Raw genomic sequence first — 13,792 nt, 5'->3', positions numbered from 1 at the left:
TAAGATTTGGTTATGGTTTTTTTGTTTTTGGTTTTTAATTAAGGATTATATATATGCGAACAATTTAGCAATGTGTGTGAGTAATCATAATAGATATATATATATAACAACAATAACAATAATATTTATGAATATATATAGATATATATATATATTATATGTACGTATATATAAATCATATATTAAGTAATTTGTTAATTAATGTTTTGTTTTTGTTTTTTGACAAATTTGAATATATATTTGCATTTTTTATGATTTTTGTTTTAAATGCAATCGCTACCTAACAAGGGGATTGCATCAGATACTTGGGGCAATGTCTCAGCTACAAGGTTGAGAAACACTGTGAGCGATAGAAGAATTGTAACTCCTGAAACAAAAGAATTTCGTTTGATATAAAATACAATTGAAATCATGAGGCACAAAATCATAAAATATATTGATAAGTATGTGTGTATGAAACTTAAAAATCGACCGAAAAACAATAGAATCAGACTTATTTCGAGGGCATTTTCAGAAGTTTTTGTTGTTGTAATTGTTGTAGTTGTTGTTGTTGTCGCTGTTGCTGTTTGTTGTTATAGTTGTTGTTGTTGTTGTTGTTGTAGCTATTGTTGTTGCAGTTAATAGTTGTGTTTAAGTTGTTGGCTGGGAGAAATAGAGAGCTTGAGCGATATATTGAGACTTTCGTTCGTTGATGTTCCGCTGAGCCGCTGCACTTTGTTTTAGTATTTTTTGTTCTGGTATTTTCTTAAGCGTGGCTGGCTACAATGCTTTTTAGTAAGTTACTTTTAGTTTGCTTGATTTGAGATAAATTTGATTTATCAAGTTCTCAATGAAGTGTGATTTTCATGTGGATGAGTATATGCGTTGTATATGCTTCACAAACTCAAAGTTCAGGGGGAGGCGAATCGAGAGCATGGGTAGGCAGGGTCTGGAGGGCTGGCTGACAACTTAAGCGTTAAGGTGGGAATATGTACTTGTCTGGGGTTTACACACACAATTCATAAATAAAGTCAAACAGTAGGATTAAACTCTATCAAAGTTGAGCGAGAATCGTGCCAAAGTTTGCAAAAAAGCAAAATCGACTTGACTTTGTTTCTTCTATATATTGAGGCATAGACCAATGTCTCTAATGATTTTAGAAGACTATGTTTGAAATATTCCAGTCTTTCAACATATTTTTCTAAAATTTTTAGACTAAATAGATATATTTTCTGCTTTACTGCTAATCTATCTAATTGAAAATCAGCTTTGCTTTCCGCTAGCACATTCCAGGTCAACAATTCTATTTTCGGTAAGAACTCTTAGCTCCCTAATTTAACTGGGAGCCAGCTACAGATTTTGACACAAATTTTTGCAACGCGCTGCGAAAATGAATTTTATGTTCTTTTATTTTGGTAGTTTGCTCAACTTTTCAAAAGCTTAATGGTGGTATAAGGTGCACATCCTTCCAACATTTGCCCATTATTGGGCGTCAAGTGGGGTGTCCGAGGGGCGGTTGAAAAGTTAACGGCAAGTTTTAGCTGTTACTTAAATGAGTAAAATTTCTAAATTGAACTGAAGCTTGTCGCTCGAACTATGCCTTGTCGCTGGCAATGAGCTTAGCGGTACGTGTCGCCAATTTGCCACGCCCACACACCAGCATGCAGCGTGCGCCTCATTTAATTTGGAACGTGCAGTCCCGGCTAAATGTCCGACCAATGGCCGCTAGAAACAAAAACGAAGACTGAAGAAATTTGCGCACTGCATGCAAATTATGTTTGGCTCAACGCGGGCTCCTCGTTGGAAGGGTTAAATATATACATATACATATATATATATATTAGACAATGCTATATATATAGATATATATATATATATATATATATATTTGTTAAATATATATGGCATAATATGGAACGCGCCTGATGAGCGATACGATATTATGTGGAGTTGCAAGTCTACCATCTGGTCAAATGGATCTGCGCTTTGAATATTTTAGAGTTTTTCGGTTTAAGTGGAGTTTGTTTAGCGTTTGAGGGAGGAAGGGGTTATTACTGTCGGGAATTTACAGGTGCGTAAGTCGGGACAATTTTAAGATCATATACATAGCGTATATATATAATTAGTTTTTGATTAGATTGTAAATAGTTTTACTTTAATTTGGTTTTCGGGCGGGTAATTTGTGTTCTTTGCTTATGGTGCAAGTACGAAGAGTTCTTGCCAAAACGAAATAGTTTGCGAGAAAAAGAGAGAGCGAGATAGGGAGAAAGAGGGAGAGAGAGCGAGAGAGAGAGATGCATAGAGAGAGAGGGAGAGAGCAAGAGTGTGACTGAGTTATTGAGAGTTCAGTGGGACAGGAAGCGGAAGCGGGAGCGGGAGCGGGAGAGTGAGTGAGAGAGAAAGAGTGAGAGTTTTAATGAATGGGTGTTTCGTTTGATGGTTGGCTAAGAGTTGGTTGAGCTACGCTTAAAGATTTTCTTAGCCTGGTTTGCATGCCTGTTATTGATAGTCGCATAGAGTTCTGCAGCTGTTGCTATTGTTTTGTTGTACTTACGTCGGTTCAGGTGTGTGTCTGTGGTTACGTGTCTGTGTGTCTGTAATATTTACAGTGGTGTGTATTTGTTGGGCAATTGGTCTATCGCCCGGCTTAAAATTAGTTGAAAATAATACTCTCATATCGTATACCTACCGAAATATAACTACAAAGCATACAAATTTCTTGTGTGTGTGTTTCGCTTAGCCTATTTGATATATATACACATAATGTATGTTTTATCAGAGATTTATATATATTTAAATATATATAGAGATATGGAGTTTGCCTAAATGTATTCCTCTCTACTTGACCAAGTATCAAAATGACATTTCATGTCTTCTCCAATACAAACCTTGATCAATATATAAATATTTATATTGCTTGTTTTTAATAATTGATTGGCTTTGTGGCTGTTGTTGTTGGTATTGTTGTTCAATGCATACGAAATCATAAATATATGTATGTATATGTTTATGTATATGTATATGTATATGTATGTGTATATACACATATATTGATAGATATATCTATAGTTCTTTACATATTTTCAGGCTAAATGAATAGCTGGGCTGCGTTTCATCATAGATTTTTGTTTGTCTTTGTTTGTTGCAGATTTCAATGCTCTTTAATGGACTATCACAGTTGAGACTAGTAAAATAGACACAGTATAAATAGTGAAACCCAAAAGTTCAACGGTATTGAAATTTTTTTTATTTATTTTGTATTATTGTTTTTGAAAATGAATAACTGTTGTCCTCTTTTAATAACCTTGACTCTTGATAGTATATAAAATGGAGATCTCCTGAAATTTGCTTTAGTTTCGGATCAATGTTCATTCATGTTTTATCTGACTGTTTGTTTGGCTAGTTTTTTGCCATTTTGTTGGCTTCGTTGAAAAAAGGTTGGTAGCGAAAAAAGGTTGTTCGTTGGATTTGTTCACATATTTGTCTAAGTTTTTTATGTACAGTTTAGCACTATATTTAGTATACATTTAACGAGTATATAGCGTCTACTGCTGCTAATTTGTTAGATGGTTTGATTTGATCAGGCAATTAGCTATGATCTGCCCAATATGATATTTTAAAATATGATCCACTACTCATAAAGAGAAGCTTATATACATAATGAACGTATTAGCTTTGCTTTAATATATTTTTGTTATTAGTTTTGCTTTATTTTTAACAATCTTTAACAGGCTAACATAATATAGAAATTAACTGAAGAGTTGTACAAAATGATATATTATATATGAAATCAAGGATTTATATTCAGCTAGCGGCAAACACGAAGAGAAAAACAAACGTACCGACAGAAACAACACAAAACGAAGAAAACGGGTTCAACATACGCATTTTCTTTTGTTTTTGATCAAACAGCAAAATGGAAATGGTGAAACGTAAAAACTTATCATTGTGATTTGATAGTGACATTAATGTGATTCGTTTTAAGTGATTCGTGTTTGGTGATTTGTGTTGCGTGATTCGTGTTATGTGAGTCGTGTTACGTGAGTCGTGTTACGTGATTCGTGAGCAGTGTTTGGGCTATGTTTCAGTGTTGTGAAATACCAATTATGTCAGAGCTCTTGACGCGCGATATATGTATGTCTTAAACTACTTTTTAGATCAGCTGAGCAAATGGTTGTGAAATGACGTAATCAAAATAGTTAATATTAAGTTTAAAGTTTACAATTAAGATAATTAAAATATATTTCTTGTAAGAGATCTCAGCTAAAGATAGACATAACGAGGGAAAGTGAGAGCGAGAGAGAGAGAGAGAGAGAAATTGAAGAAAACTTGCTTCAGCTGCCTTATTCTTATTTACTTTACGGTTACAGACAGTTAGAGAGACAGACGGGTTTTTGTATTTTGAGGTGTATTTTCGGATATCTCGATATTTCGATATTTGATATTTTATGTGATATTTGATGTTAGGTGTGCTGCTTGTGGTTTGTTTTCTGTTATTTCTTTTGGAGGTTATTGCAAAGGTTTATCCAAAAGTTCCAGTAAAAAGAGAAGTTTTAGCTGGCTGAAACTGAGTTAAAAGTCCAGAAGTGGGGAGTTTTATCTATTAGCAAACACAAACGTACAGAATTAAGATGTAGATATATATAGAGCAGTTATCATTCGCCATACGATTCAGTGTGTATGTGTGTGTATGTGATCTAAATAATTGGTATTTTTTGATGCATATTTCTGAATTGTTATTGTAGTTTTGTTTTTGTTCTTGTTTTGTCTTGTTGTTTTCATTGCACTACAGTAGTTAATCTAATGACAACTAAAAATAGCATTTGGGCCGGATATGTAAGTTTTTTGTTATCTTTTTTTTCTATTTAAATAAATTGTTAAATAAATAGCGTGTTTGTGTACCTATAAGAGGAACAGCATCCGACGTTGTCGGCATTGACTCGGCAACAAGGTTTAGAAATACTGTTAATGAGAGTAGTATAGTTACGCCTGGAACAAGAGATACAATAAATACCATATATCAAAATTAAAAATTATAAACTAAATGACGGAACAAATGGTAAAGACAAAAAGTAAGAAATAGTATTTAAAAATATATATTTATATATTTAAAATATTAATAGGAAAAATTTTATATATTTGATTTTTTTTCTTGGTTGTTGGTTTTATAGAGGTCTTTGCTTTAAGGGAGTTTCACAACATTATTTGTTGTAGATCTACAGTCATTTGGTTTAGCAAGTCGAGAGTGTTGCCTATTGGATCGTGAGCAACACCCCTAGTTTAATTTATTTTATTTGTTTTTTTTTTTTTAGTATACTTCACTTTAGAAATACTAGAAAAAGTAAAACATGCATTTTTAGTCAAGACTAACTTTAAAAGCAGCGTTCATAATATATGTATTTTGGTTGGGTTTTTACGAGCTTTATATTGGGTATTATTATATATGCATAAAGTTTAAATCCAGCTAATCCTCATTTCGCTACCGCTGCTTTACCTGGCCAAAAATTATATTTATACATGATTATATATATATTAATATATATATTGGATAGGCCCTAACTATATGTTCATAAAATATTTGATTTGTACCACTTTGAATAAAATGCACACACGCTGAAAAAACTTGCAAAATATTTGTATACATATATTTTACCATGATTAAGCTCATTATTGGGCTCAGATTTGGGGGGCAGATAGTGTTGTAAAGTTCGGTGTTTTTCAATTTCTGATTCGGTCTCGGATATACTTACCCAGCGTTAGTTTCTCGCCCGAATCCGGTGGCAATGTGAAGCCCAGCAGAGCCATCGATGATATTAGCACGCATGGTACAATTAAATTGAAAAAATAATATAATGTACGTCGGCGTATTTGTATAGTAAAGGTGATATCGACATAGGGTTCTGGGCAGCACTGGTAGACTATCGTGTTCTTCTTTCCGGGCATGGCTGGACGATAAAATTTACGATTAGTTTTTGGTAAAGACTGAGTTGAATGAAACACTGAGACACAAATACACATATGTACACGAATAATTCCATATTTGTCTTAGTCTATATAAATATACATACTATTTACAAACGAAAAATTTTATTGTTTTTTTTTTTTTTTTTTTTTTATTTCATTTATTAAAATTTAAGTAGCAGCAACTGAAAATGTTTCTAATAAGCAATTTTGAGAAAGCGCCAGGCGAAAAATGTCTACTTAATATCGTAAATATATATATATATATATTTATGTACAAAATTATATCGTAAATTAAAAGGATATTTAAGTGATTGGGTTTTGGGTTAATGATTTGATTTTGTTTTAGACATTTACACATGACAACGTTTAGAAAACAGTTAGTGAAAAAAGCATTAGGATTTAGATGATTTTTACTAACCAAGCAAGTACCACTCGCCATTTGTTATGAAATCGGAAAGATCCCCTCCATCTTCGGAATTCAAAACCAAATCCAACTGATATTTTTCAAAAAATTTTTTTGACATATTTTTTGTTGACAAATGAATTTTTTGTTGTATTCAAGTTATTTTTTTGAGATTTTTTGGTTGGGTATTGTTTTGAGTTTTTTTTTTTTTCGTTATTTTTAGTTGTTTGGAGAAAAAGAAATTTAACATTTTTAGTATATTTTTGAGAATTTTGCTTAAAGCCACGTTGAAACAACATTTATGTACAGAGAGAGCATGTGTTCAAGGTGTACGAGCGAGAGAGAGATACAGCGAGCAAAAGAGAGAGAGCTTTACTTTTTATACATACATTTTTTAATGGTATTTATTCTTTATTTTGCTATTGCGTTTTTAGTGCAAAAAAACGTGGAAATAAAATTAAATTGTACTGAAATCCTTGTTAATTGTTTGACTTCCATTAAGAGTCTTTACGTACGTCCAAAACTGTTCGAATTAAATTGTTTGGGCGTGGTTTTTGGTCTGCTAACATGCAAAATAGTTGAAACTGAAATTTTTCAGTATTTTTGAAACAGGGGCGAAAAATTTCGAGGGTCTCACACATGATTCCGCTTTTATTATGACGGTATTGTAAACGTACACTGTTATACTGTAATCCTGCATTTCCCCGGGGATTTTTTTGTTTTTTTTTTTTCTTAAGTGCTCGGCAAAAATGTTCAATTTTTGATTGAACATTTTAGCCAACACGTTGAGAAGTTTTTGTTTTCGGGTGCCCAAGCACATTTGATTTTTTGGTTTTGTAATTCGCAAAAACGCAAAGAACTGTTCGACGTGACGATTCAAAAAGAGAGAAAGGTATTGATTTATAAAATAAACGGGAAGATAGTTTGATATAAAAAGAGAGAGCGATAGAGAGAGAGACAGAGATAGAGTCTTGGAAAAGCATAAACAAAAGCAGCGTCTGCCAAAGGACTCTTTCGGTTTCCTTTTCCAGCAACGACGTAGAACCTGAGCCTAAATACTCTACATAGTCAATAACTCCTTCTGTCTGCCTATATCTGCCTACGTTCTGTCTATATCCGACTTTCTTGCTGTGCACGTGCACGTGTTCCTTTTTAATTGTGCGTGTATTAGTGTAAGTGTATGTGAGTAAGTGTGTGTGTGTGTGTGTGTGTTAGCAAAAAGCGTGATTGTGAAGTAGTGTTGTGATGTTTTGGTATTAAAGCGGTGCTCTACAGCCAGAGTTCACTGTAACAGGCACTCTACTGTTGAGCTCTTTGAGTGTGTGCTGTAGCTGTACTGTAACTGTGTACTAAACACTTTACCTGATTTCCATCGTAAGTCCAACTACCGAATTTCATTTCGCAATGTTGGTCATCAAATGGGAACCACGTGATGTCTATCTTGCATGTGCTCTTGAAGATACCAGGGGGCACGTACAGACAACTGCCGTTATGTTTGACCACAATGTTGGTGTGATACGTGCCATCGAATCCCTCATCCGCGCTAAATTATTGTACAATATTGTTTATGTATTATTCGATTTTTTTTCTTCCATTTTTTTTTTTTGTATGTTTTGATTGATTGATATTGTATTTTTTTGAATTTATATTTATTATTTTTACTATTTTATGTGGAGCTTGTTATACTTTTCTTCTATTATTTATATGGGTTTTCTCTTGTTTCATATAATTTGCGCATTTTTTCGTTGTTTTTTTTTTCAGCTAATTTATATAAAAAAAAACATTTTGGGATATGTGCTCCAATAGAGCTCAGGGAAGTAGTGGGAAATAGTTGTGTGTTGTGTAGCTTGGATAGCAGAACTTGGGATTTTCTAAGCTAGGTTTAATTTCAAAGTGGATGTAGTGTTTGGTCCTACCCTAAATTTATCAGATATAGGCTACTTAATATAATTGCTAATTTAGATTCCTTAATAATAATAATATTCGCTAGTACATATAGCTATAATTACTTAAATATATATGTATTTAATGTTGATTCATTTTTGTTTGCAGTCTAATGTAAATGTTGAATAAACTGCATTCAACTTATATACATAGCTTGACTTTACAATCCTAATGAGCTGAGCTTTATATTAGATATATATGTGTGTGTGTAATGTGCTAATTGATTGATTGATGGATTGCTGTATCAGTAATGCGGGTTGTGGCACTTCAAATTTGTAGTCATTAGTTATTGTCTTTTGTTTATATAGCCAAGTGTGGAAACTGAAATTGACTTGAAACTCTTTCCTCATAAAACAAAATTCGCTGTGTCTCTGCTAAACAAATAACTAAGTTTGGCTTCATTTCTATTTGCACGCTTTGAATCGAAACTTACAAAATAATTGCATTCATTGGAGAATCTATGCAAATGAAATTGCCAATGAAAATGAATGAAAAGTAGTTTATGCCGTGCAGAATCGGATTATATTAACTATCACTTATGCATACCTATATACGAGTTTGCTGTGCACATATTTCATTTAGATTCCAAGTGTTCCAAGTGGCATTTGCATTGTCAGCACATTCTGGATGAGCAAACGAAATCTGTTAGATACAATAACAGTATCTGACTATATATGAAGCATATGCAAATCACAAGAAATACAATTTCAGCTATGAGCAAGTGTGTGTGTGTGTGTATGTGTGAGTGTGTGTGGAGTAGTCTAAGCCAGTCACAAGTGGCCTACAAGCGTATAATATTGTATATATATAACATTGTATATATAGATATGAGAGTTTTCGCTTCTTGCATTGCAATAAAATGCAATTATTTTTATTTTACTTTTTTGATAGAGGGGCGGACTTTTAAGAGGGCTGGAAACTGTTGCGCAAACATTTTGTACGCAATTTGCATAGATATTTTGAGTTACGAGCTGTTTGCTGTCATTTTGCGTACTTTTTGTGGTCAACGTGACTTTTTAGTGTCTGTGTGTATGTGTGTGTGTGTGTGTGTGTGTGTGTGTGAGAGAGAGAGAGAGAGATAGTCCTCCCATTACACAAGCACACACACCTTAATTCATGGCTGGATTGCAATTTTGCGGTTAAAGTGTGCATTTAATTGGCAGCGCACAGCAAGCAGCGCGAGAACGACGAGCAAGCACCTGCGTTCACGTTGTTGGGGCATGTCACTTGGGGGCGTGGCCAGCCCAGGCTTACATGCTATTGTTATGGCATTTAAATGGTATTTGTGCCCCGATTAGCGCCAGCTGTAACCCTCGCCGAGGCACACACCCGTTGCCACATAAACCAGCTGCCGCTGCGCAGCCAGGCTTGAGAGATTGTGGCCGACGCACCTGGCTGGCGTACGAATAAGCCAATGCCCAAAGCAGCAACAACAACATCAGCAGCTACAACAAGCAGCAGTAATTTGGCTAATTGGAGTTGCAACAATTGCGGCAGACACCGAATTGTTGACTGCTATACCTGAAACACAGCAAATTCTCATCGATATTCAAGTTATTCGATGTGAAAACGAGAAAACGATCTCTTACAATGCTAGCCACACACTGTAGTCAATTTGTATGCCTCTTGTGCTTGTGGAAAATCTCAAATGTGTCCCATAATAAAATTGTATCTCTAACAGTTAGTTTAATATTGATTGTAAGTAAGCTGGCTTCAATCTGGGAGCTGGAGTATGTCCTAGGTCAACTGGTTTTATTCAAACTGCAAGAGGGTATAAAGTGCAGTCTTATATTTTTCTATAATAATCTAATTTTGTTTTTAAATTGCAATGCTTAAAGTAATTAGCGGCCAGGTTAGCCCTGTAAAATTTATTGAATAATCTGATCAAAGCTTCGAGTTCCATAAATATATGATGAAAAAAAAATTTTGTTTGGATTTACCGAAATTATTTCATTTGGTAAAAATATCATAAATTGATATTAAGTTCATCGACTCGATTAAATCGACTAAATTATTAGTTTATTGAGACATTAATGCAAATTTAAGAGTTCTGTTAGCTCCAATCCATTTTTTCCATTGTCCAAAATTTGTTATTATGGTAAATCCATTATGGAATGAAAATGCAACTTAAAACTATAATGAAACCATGTACGAATCTAAATTTAAATGCATAGCTTGAAATCGATAAGTTTTGATAGGTGTTTTGGCTTGAATAATTGTGTATGATTAAAATTGCTGCTGACATTTTATATATAAGTCCGAAATATTATGAAATTTCTTAAATATGAGCAATTTTGAGCAATCTTGATTTAGTCAACTTCTATCTATCATATCCTACATAGTCCTAATTACTACTGTGTGATTGTTCCATATTTCAATTACGTCGTAGATTTTAATATTTGCAAGTAAAAGATTTTGGCAGGGTTTCGGATTAGCTGCGGCGGCTTCTGGGTTGGCCTTGGCGTTGAAACAAATAAATAAAATAATTTCCAGGGCATTATTAAAATTGATGTTGGTCCGCTTTAGACTGGACCAGAGGAGATACTGATAGAAAGAGAGAGAGAGAGAGAGACAGAGTGAGTGAGTGAGAGGTGCGGGAGGAGAGAAGGAAATGTTTTACGCCTCAGTTGGCTAAGCCACAACCGCTGTCAATCACATTTGGGGCGAAGGCCGCATTTTTACCAAAACTTTTCTCGGTTTGAACCCATTGAAAATGGGAAATCAGGGTATAATGGTTTTGTTGAAATGTATGTAACAGGCAGAAGGAGGCGTGGCAGACCCCAGTATATATATTCTTGATCAGGGCGACGAGCTGAGTCGATTTTGCCCTGTCCGTCAGTCTGTCCGTCCGTTCGTCCGTCCGTCCGTCCGTCCGTCCGTATGTTTGAAGATATAAGAGCTAGAGAAATCAATTTTTTTCAAAATGTCCGTATACACAGCGCGGATATCGAGTTTATCACCAAAAATCAATAACTCATCCCGTTATTTTGTTATCGATAGAAAACCTTATAAAGTTATAAAATTATATCTCCTACATCTTTAAAGATAGAGTCTCCAAATTTTAAATGTATACTTATATGCATTTTATACAATTTCGTTCTTTTTTTTTTAATTTACTCCCACCCCTATAGCCATTCCCTCACCACTAAGTTTGTAAAAGGCGTATTTCAAATACTAGAGACTTGTGCTTTGGCAAATACATGTATATCCTTGTTATGATCATAATCTAAAAATTTCATGAAGATCGTATGTCCACAAAAGTTATGTGTGTGTGTGTTTTTTTATGTGTGGGTGTGTATGCGTGTGTGTGTTTGTGCATGTGTGCGTGTGTGTGTGTTTCTTGTGTAAGCAGAAAGACGCGAAAAATGATTGATATAGGTATTGCTCGAAGGGTTCAGGGGATCTCGTAGTCGAGCAGTCTCGACTAGAGCTTTCTTACTTGTTTATTTACTTATAAACTTGCACATGCTTTGTAATCTGTTTACGGCATTTGCTGAGATAACATTGCAATTAATGAAAAAGCTTTTCCCTGCGAAAATCTGTCCGCTTATGAACTAATTGAAGGGTATTACGCATCACTTATAAAGTGTGTAATATGTAAGGGGTATATTGTAAAGAGGGAATGCGATTTGGCTCACATAAGGACGGCATACATATGGGTACCAATTGTTAAGGGAATAGTATCTAAAGTCATACTGGAAATTTGATATTGCTTTGGTATTATACAAAATCCCATTGAGTGAAGTCGATTTGAAAGCATAAAAGTGAGCAGTATTTACACACTGGGATGAACTGATATAATTTAGAAAATAGGCTTAAGTAGATTATATTAGTGTCAAAATTGGAGGTGTCTTTTTTTATATACATCTCAATTGTATTTTGAATATATCTCTTGTTAAATATTTATTTCGGTAGCCAAAATATGTTGTTCATATATGTATCTCTTCAGCGTGTGTAGAAATCCATTTAAAGAGGATAAAATAAATATACCATAGCATTACTGGATGATGATGTCGTACCTATACATCAACGGCAGCTATGCTAGACTCTTTTATTTTGTTGCGAACAAGCTTTAGGCATGTCAAAGTCATTTATCGTTAGTCAAATGAAAGCGTATCTAAAGTTTCATTAGATGGATCCCTCTGCCGGCTGGCTTAGAGTCCAGCTGTGTATAAAAAGTATCTCAATTAAACATCTAGCAAATTGAGATTCGTACGACGCACATTGGAATCAGCATAAATAAAATTACAAAAATTCCAAGCTGCGCCAGATTGATGTGCAGAGAAAGGAAACCCTCGCAGGCCAGAAGAAAAATATGTGTATTCCAGTAAACATATACATACATATATACTAATATATGTATGTACACAAATGAAACTGTATCTATATAAGCCTTGTTCGTCTTGCTATTGATCTAAATGATGGCCGCACATTAGCAGCGCTGCCGACGCATACAAATTAGGCCTGCTTCGGTTCTGGTCATGGCCAAGTCGCAAAGAGAGCTGACTTAATAAATTAAACCAAATAAATGTCAATCGGAGCGTGTTCCCAAGCACACTTTCGCCCACGATGCGCAAGATTATGATTTTGTAGGGCTAAGCTCCGCAATGTTAATGAGCTCTTAAAGTGGCGAGATTTCGCTGAAATTGTTTGATGGAACAGCCCGAAACGCGTCGCTGGTTCATTAGTAAATAAAGTTGACAGTCCGTAGGCTCGTGCGTGTGCGACCACGCCCAATAGCTGCTCTACTCACTGATTTCCCTCGACTGTATTCGTCCGCCGACTACAGAATCAATATCATATCTTTTGGCCTCTGGATTGCTATTGCCCCGGAACTTGCGTGGGAGCTCTAGGCAGTCTGGCAGAGGCAAAGGCTCGGACACGGGCACGAGTCCGGGTCATCAACACCGGATGCTGCGTGCCCAGCACTACGTGAGTTTGTGCATCGTACCGTTTCGGGTCCGCTTTGGCTTCTAAGCCTTTTGTTCTTGACTGACATCCAAAATCCATTTGCGACCCCATGCCGTAAGCTCCGCCAGTTAGAGTATTCACTGCAGTGCAATTAGCTCTACAAAATTTGTGTAGTTGACACCTAGCTGGCTGGCGAGCTGCACTTTGGCCACAATTTGTGCAGCTGCGGCATATTTATCTTCATTCAAGCCGCGCTTTTTAGATCTGTGCCGGCACCTGAAGAGGATTTGCGGTATTTAAGTAGACTTTATCCTTTCTCGTGTTTTGTTCGTTGCTTATTTCTATTTTTCAGTTATGGCTTAAAATGTTTCAGTTCATCTGGCTGCTTAAATAATGTAATGGCGTAAAAGCTTTTTGCCGCACAGCTCAAAAGTATGCTATGGTTTCGTCTGTCCTGCGTCCACTGCGCACAAAAGTTAATAAAATAGGTTGTGGAAAATACTTTGCTGGACTTATGTACGAGTATAAGAAAAAATTATGCCGGCTTTATGTCAAGCAAGCCAACATGAAAGCCGACTTCTGGCGCGTTAG

At 35.1% G+C, this 13,792-nt stretch overlaps 1 protein-coding gene across 7 annotated transcripts in view; it reads right to left on the bottom strand.

The window, feature by feature from the left end:
• Window positions 1-13,792, bottom strand: part of LOC6578051 (neuronal acetylcholine receptor subunit alpha-7) — a 129,814-nt gene that overhangs the window by 7,419 nt on the left and 108,603 nt on the right. For 2 of the 7 annotated variants that reach the window (XM_032729443.2, XM_032729440.2), the window contains exons 6-9: window positions 7,709-7,889; window positions 6,362-6,437; window positions 5,730-5,924; window positions 4,882-4,968 (exon numbers count right to left, since the gene is read on the bottom strand). In XM_032729443.2, the coding sequence (XP_032585334.1) occupies window positions 4,882-4,968; window positions 5,730-5,924; window positions 6,362-6,437; window positions 7,709-7,889 (539 nt within the window). Of the gene's footprint in view, window positions 1-280; window positions 368-4,881; window positions 4,969-5,729; window positions 5,925-6,361; window positions 6,438-7,708; window positions 7,890-13,792 lie in introns of all 7 variants that reach the window. The other 5 variants (XM_032729442.2, XM_032729441.2, XM_044009277.1 and 2 more) reach the window with 3 other exon arrangements.

This window comes from Drosophila mojavensis, unplaced genomic scaffold (assembly GCF_018153725.1).
Source record: "Drosophila mojavensis isolate 15081-1352.22 unplaced genomic scaffold, ASM1815372v1 contig_49, whole genome shotgun sequence".
Classification (NCBI taxonomy): Eukaryota; Metazoa; Arthropoda; class Insecta; order Diptera; family Drosophilidae; genus Drosophila; species Drosophila mojavensis.
Note: the sequence above shows the minus strand (reverse complement) of the source record. Positions and strands in the feature narration are given on the sequence as shown.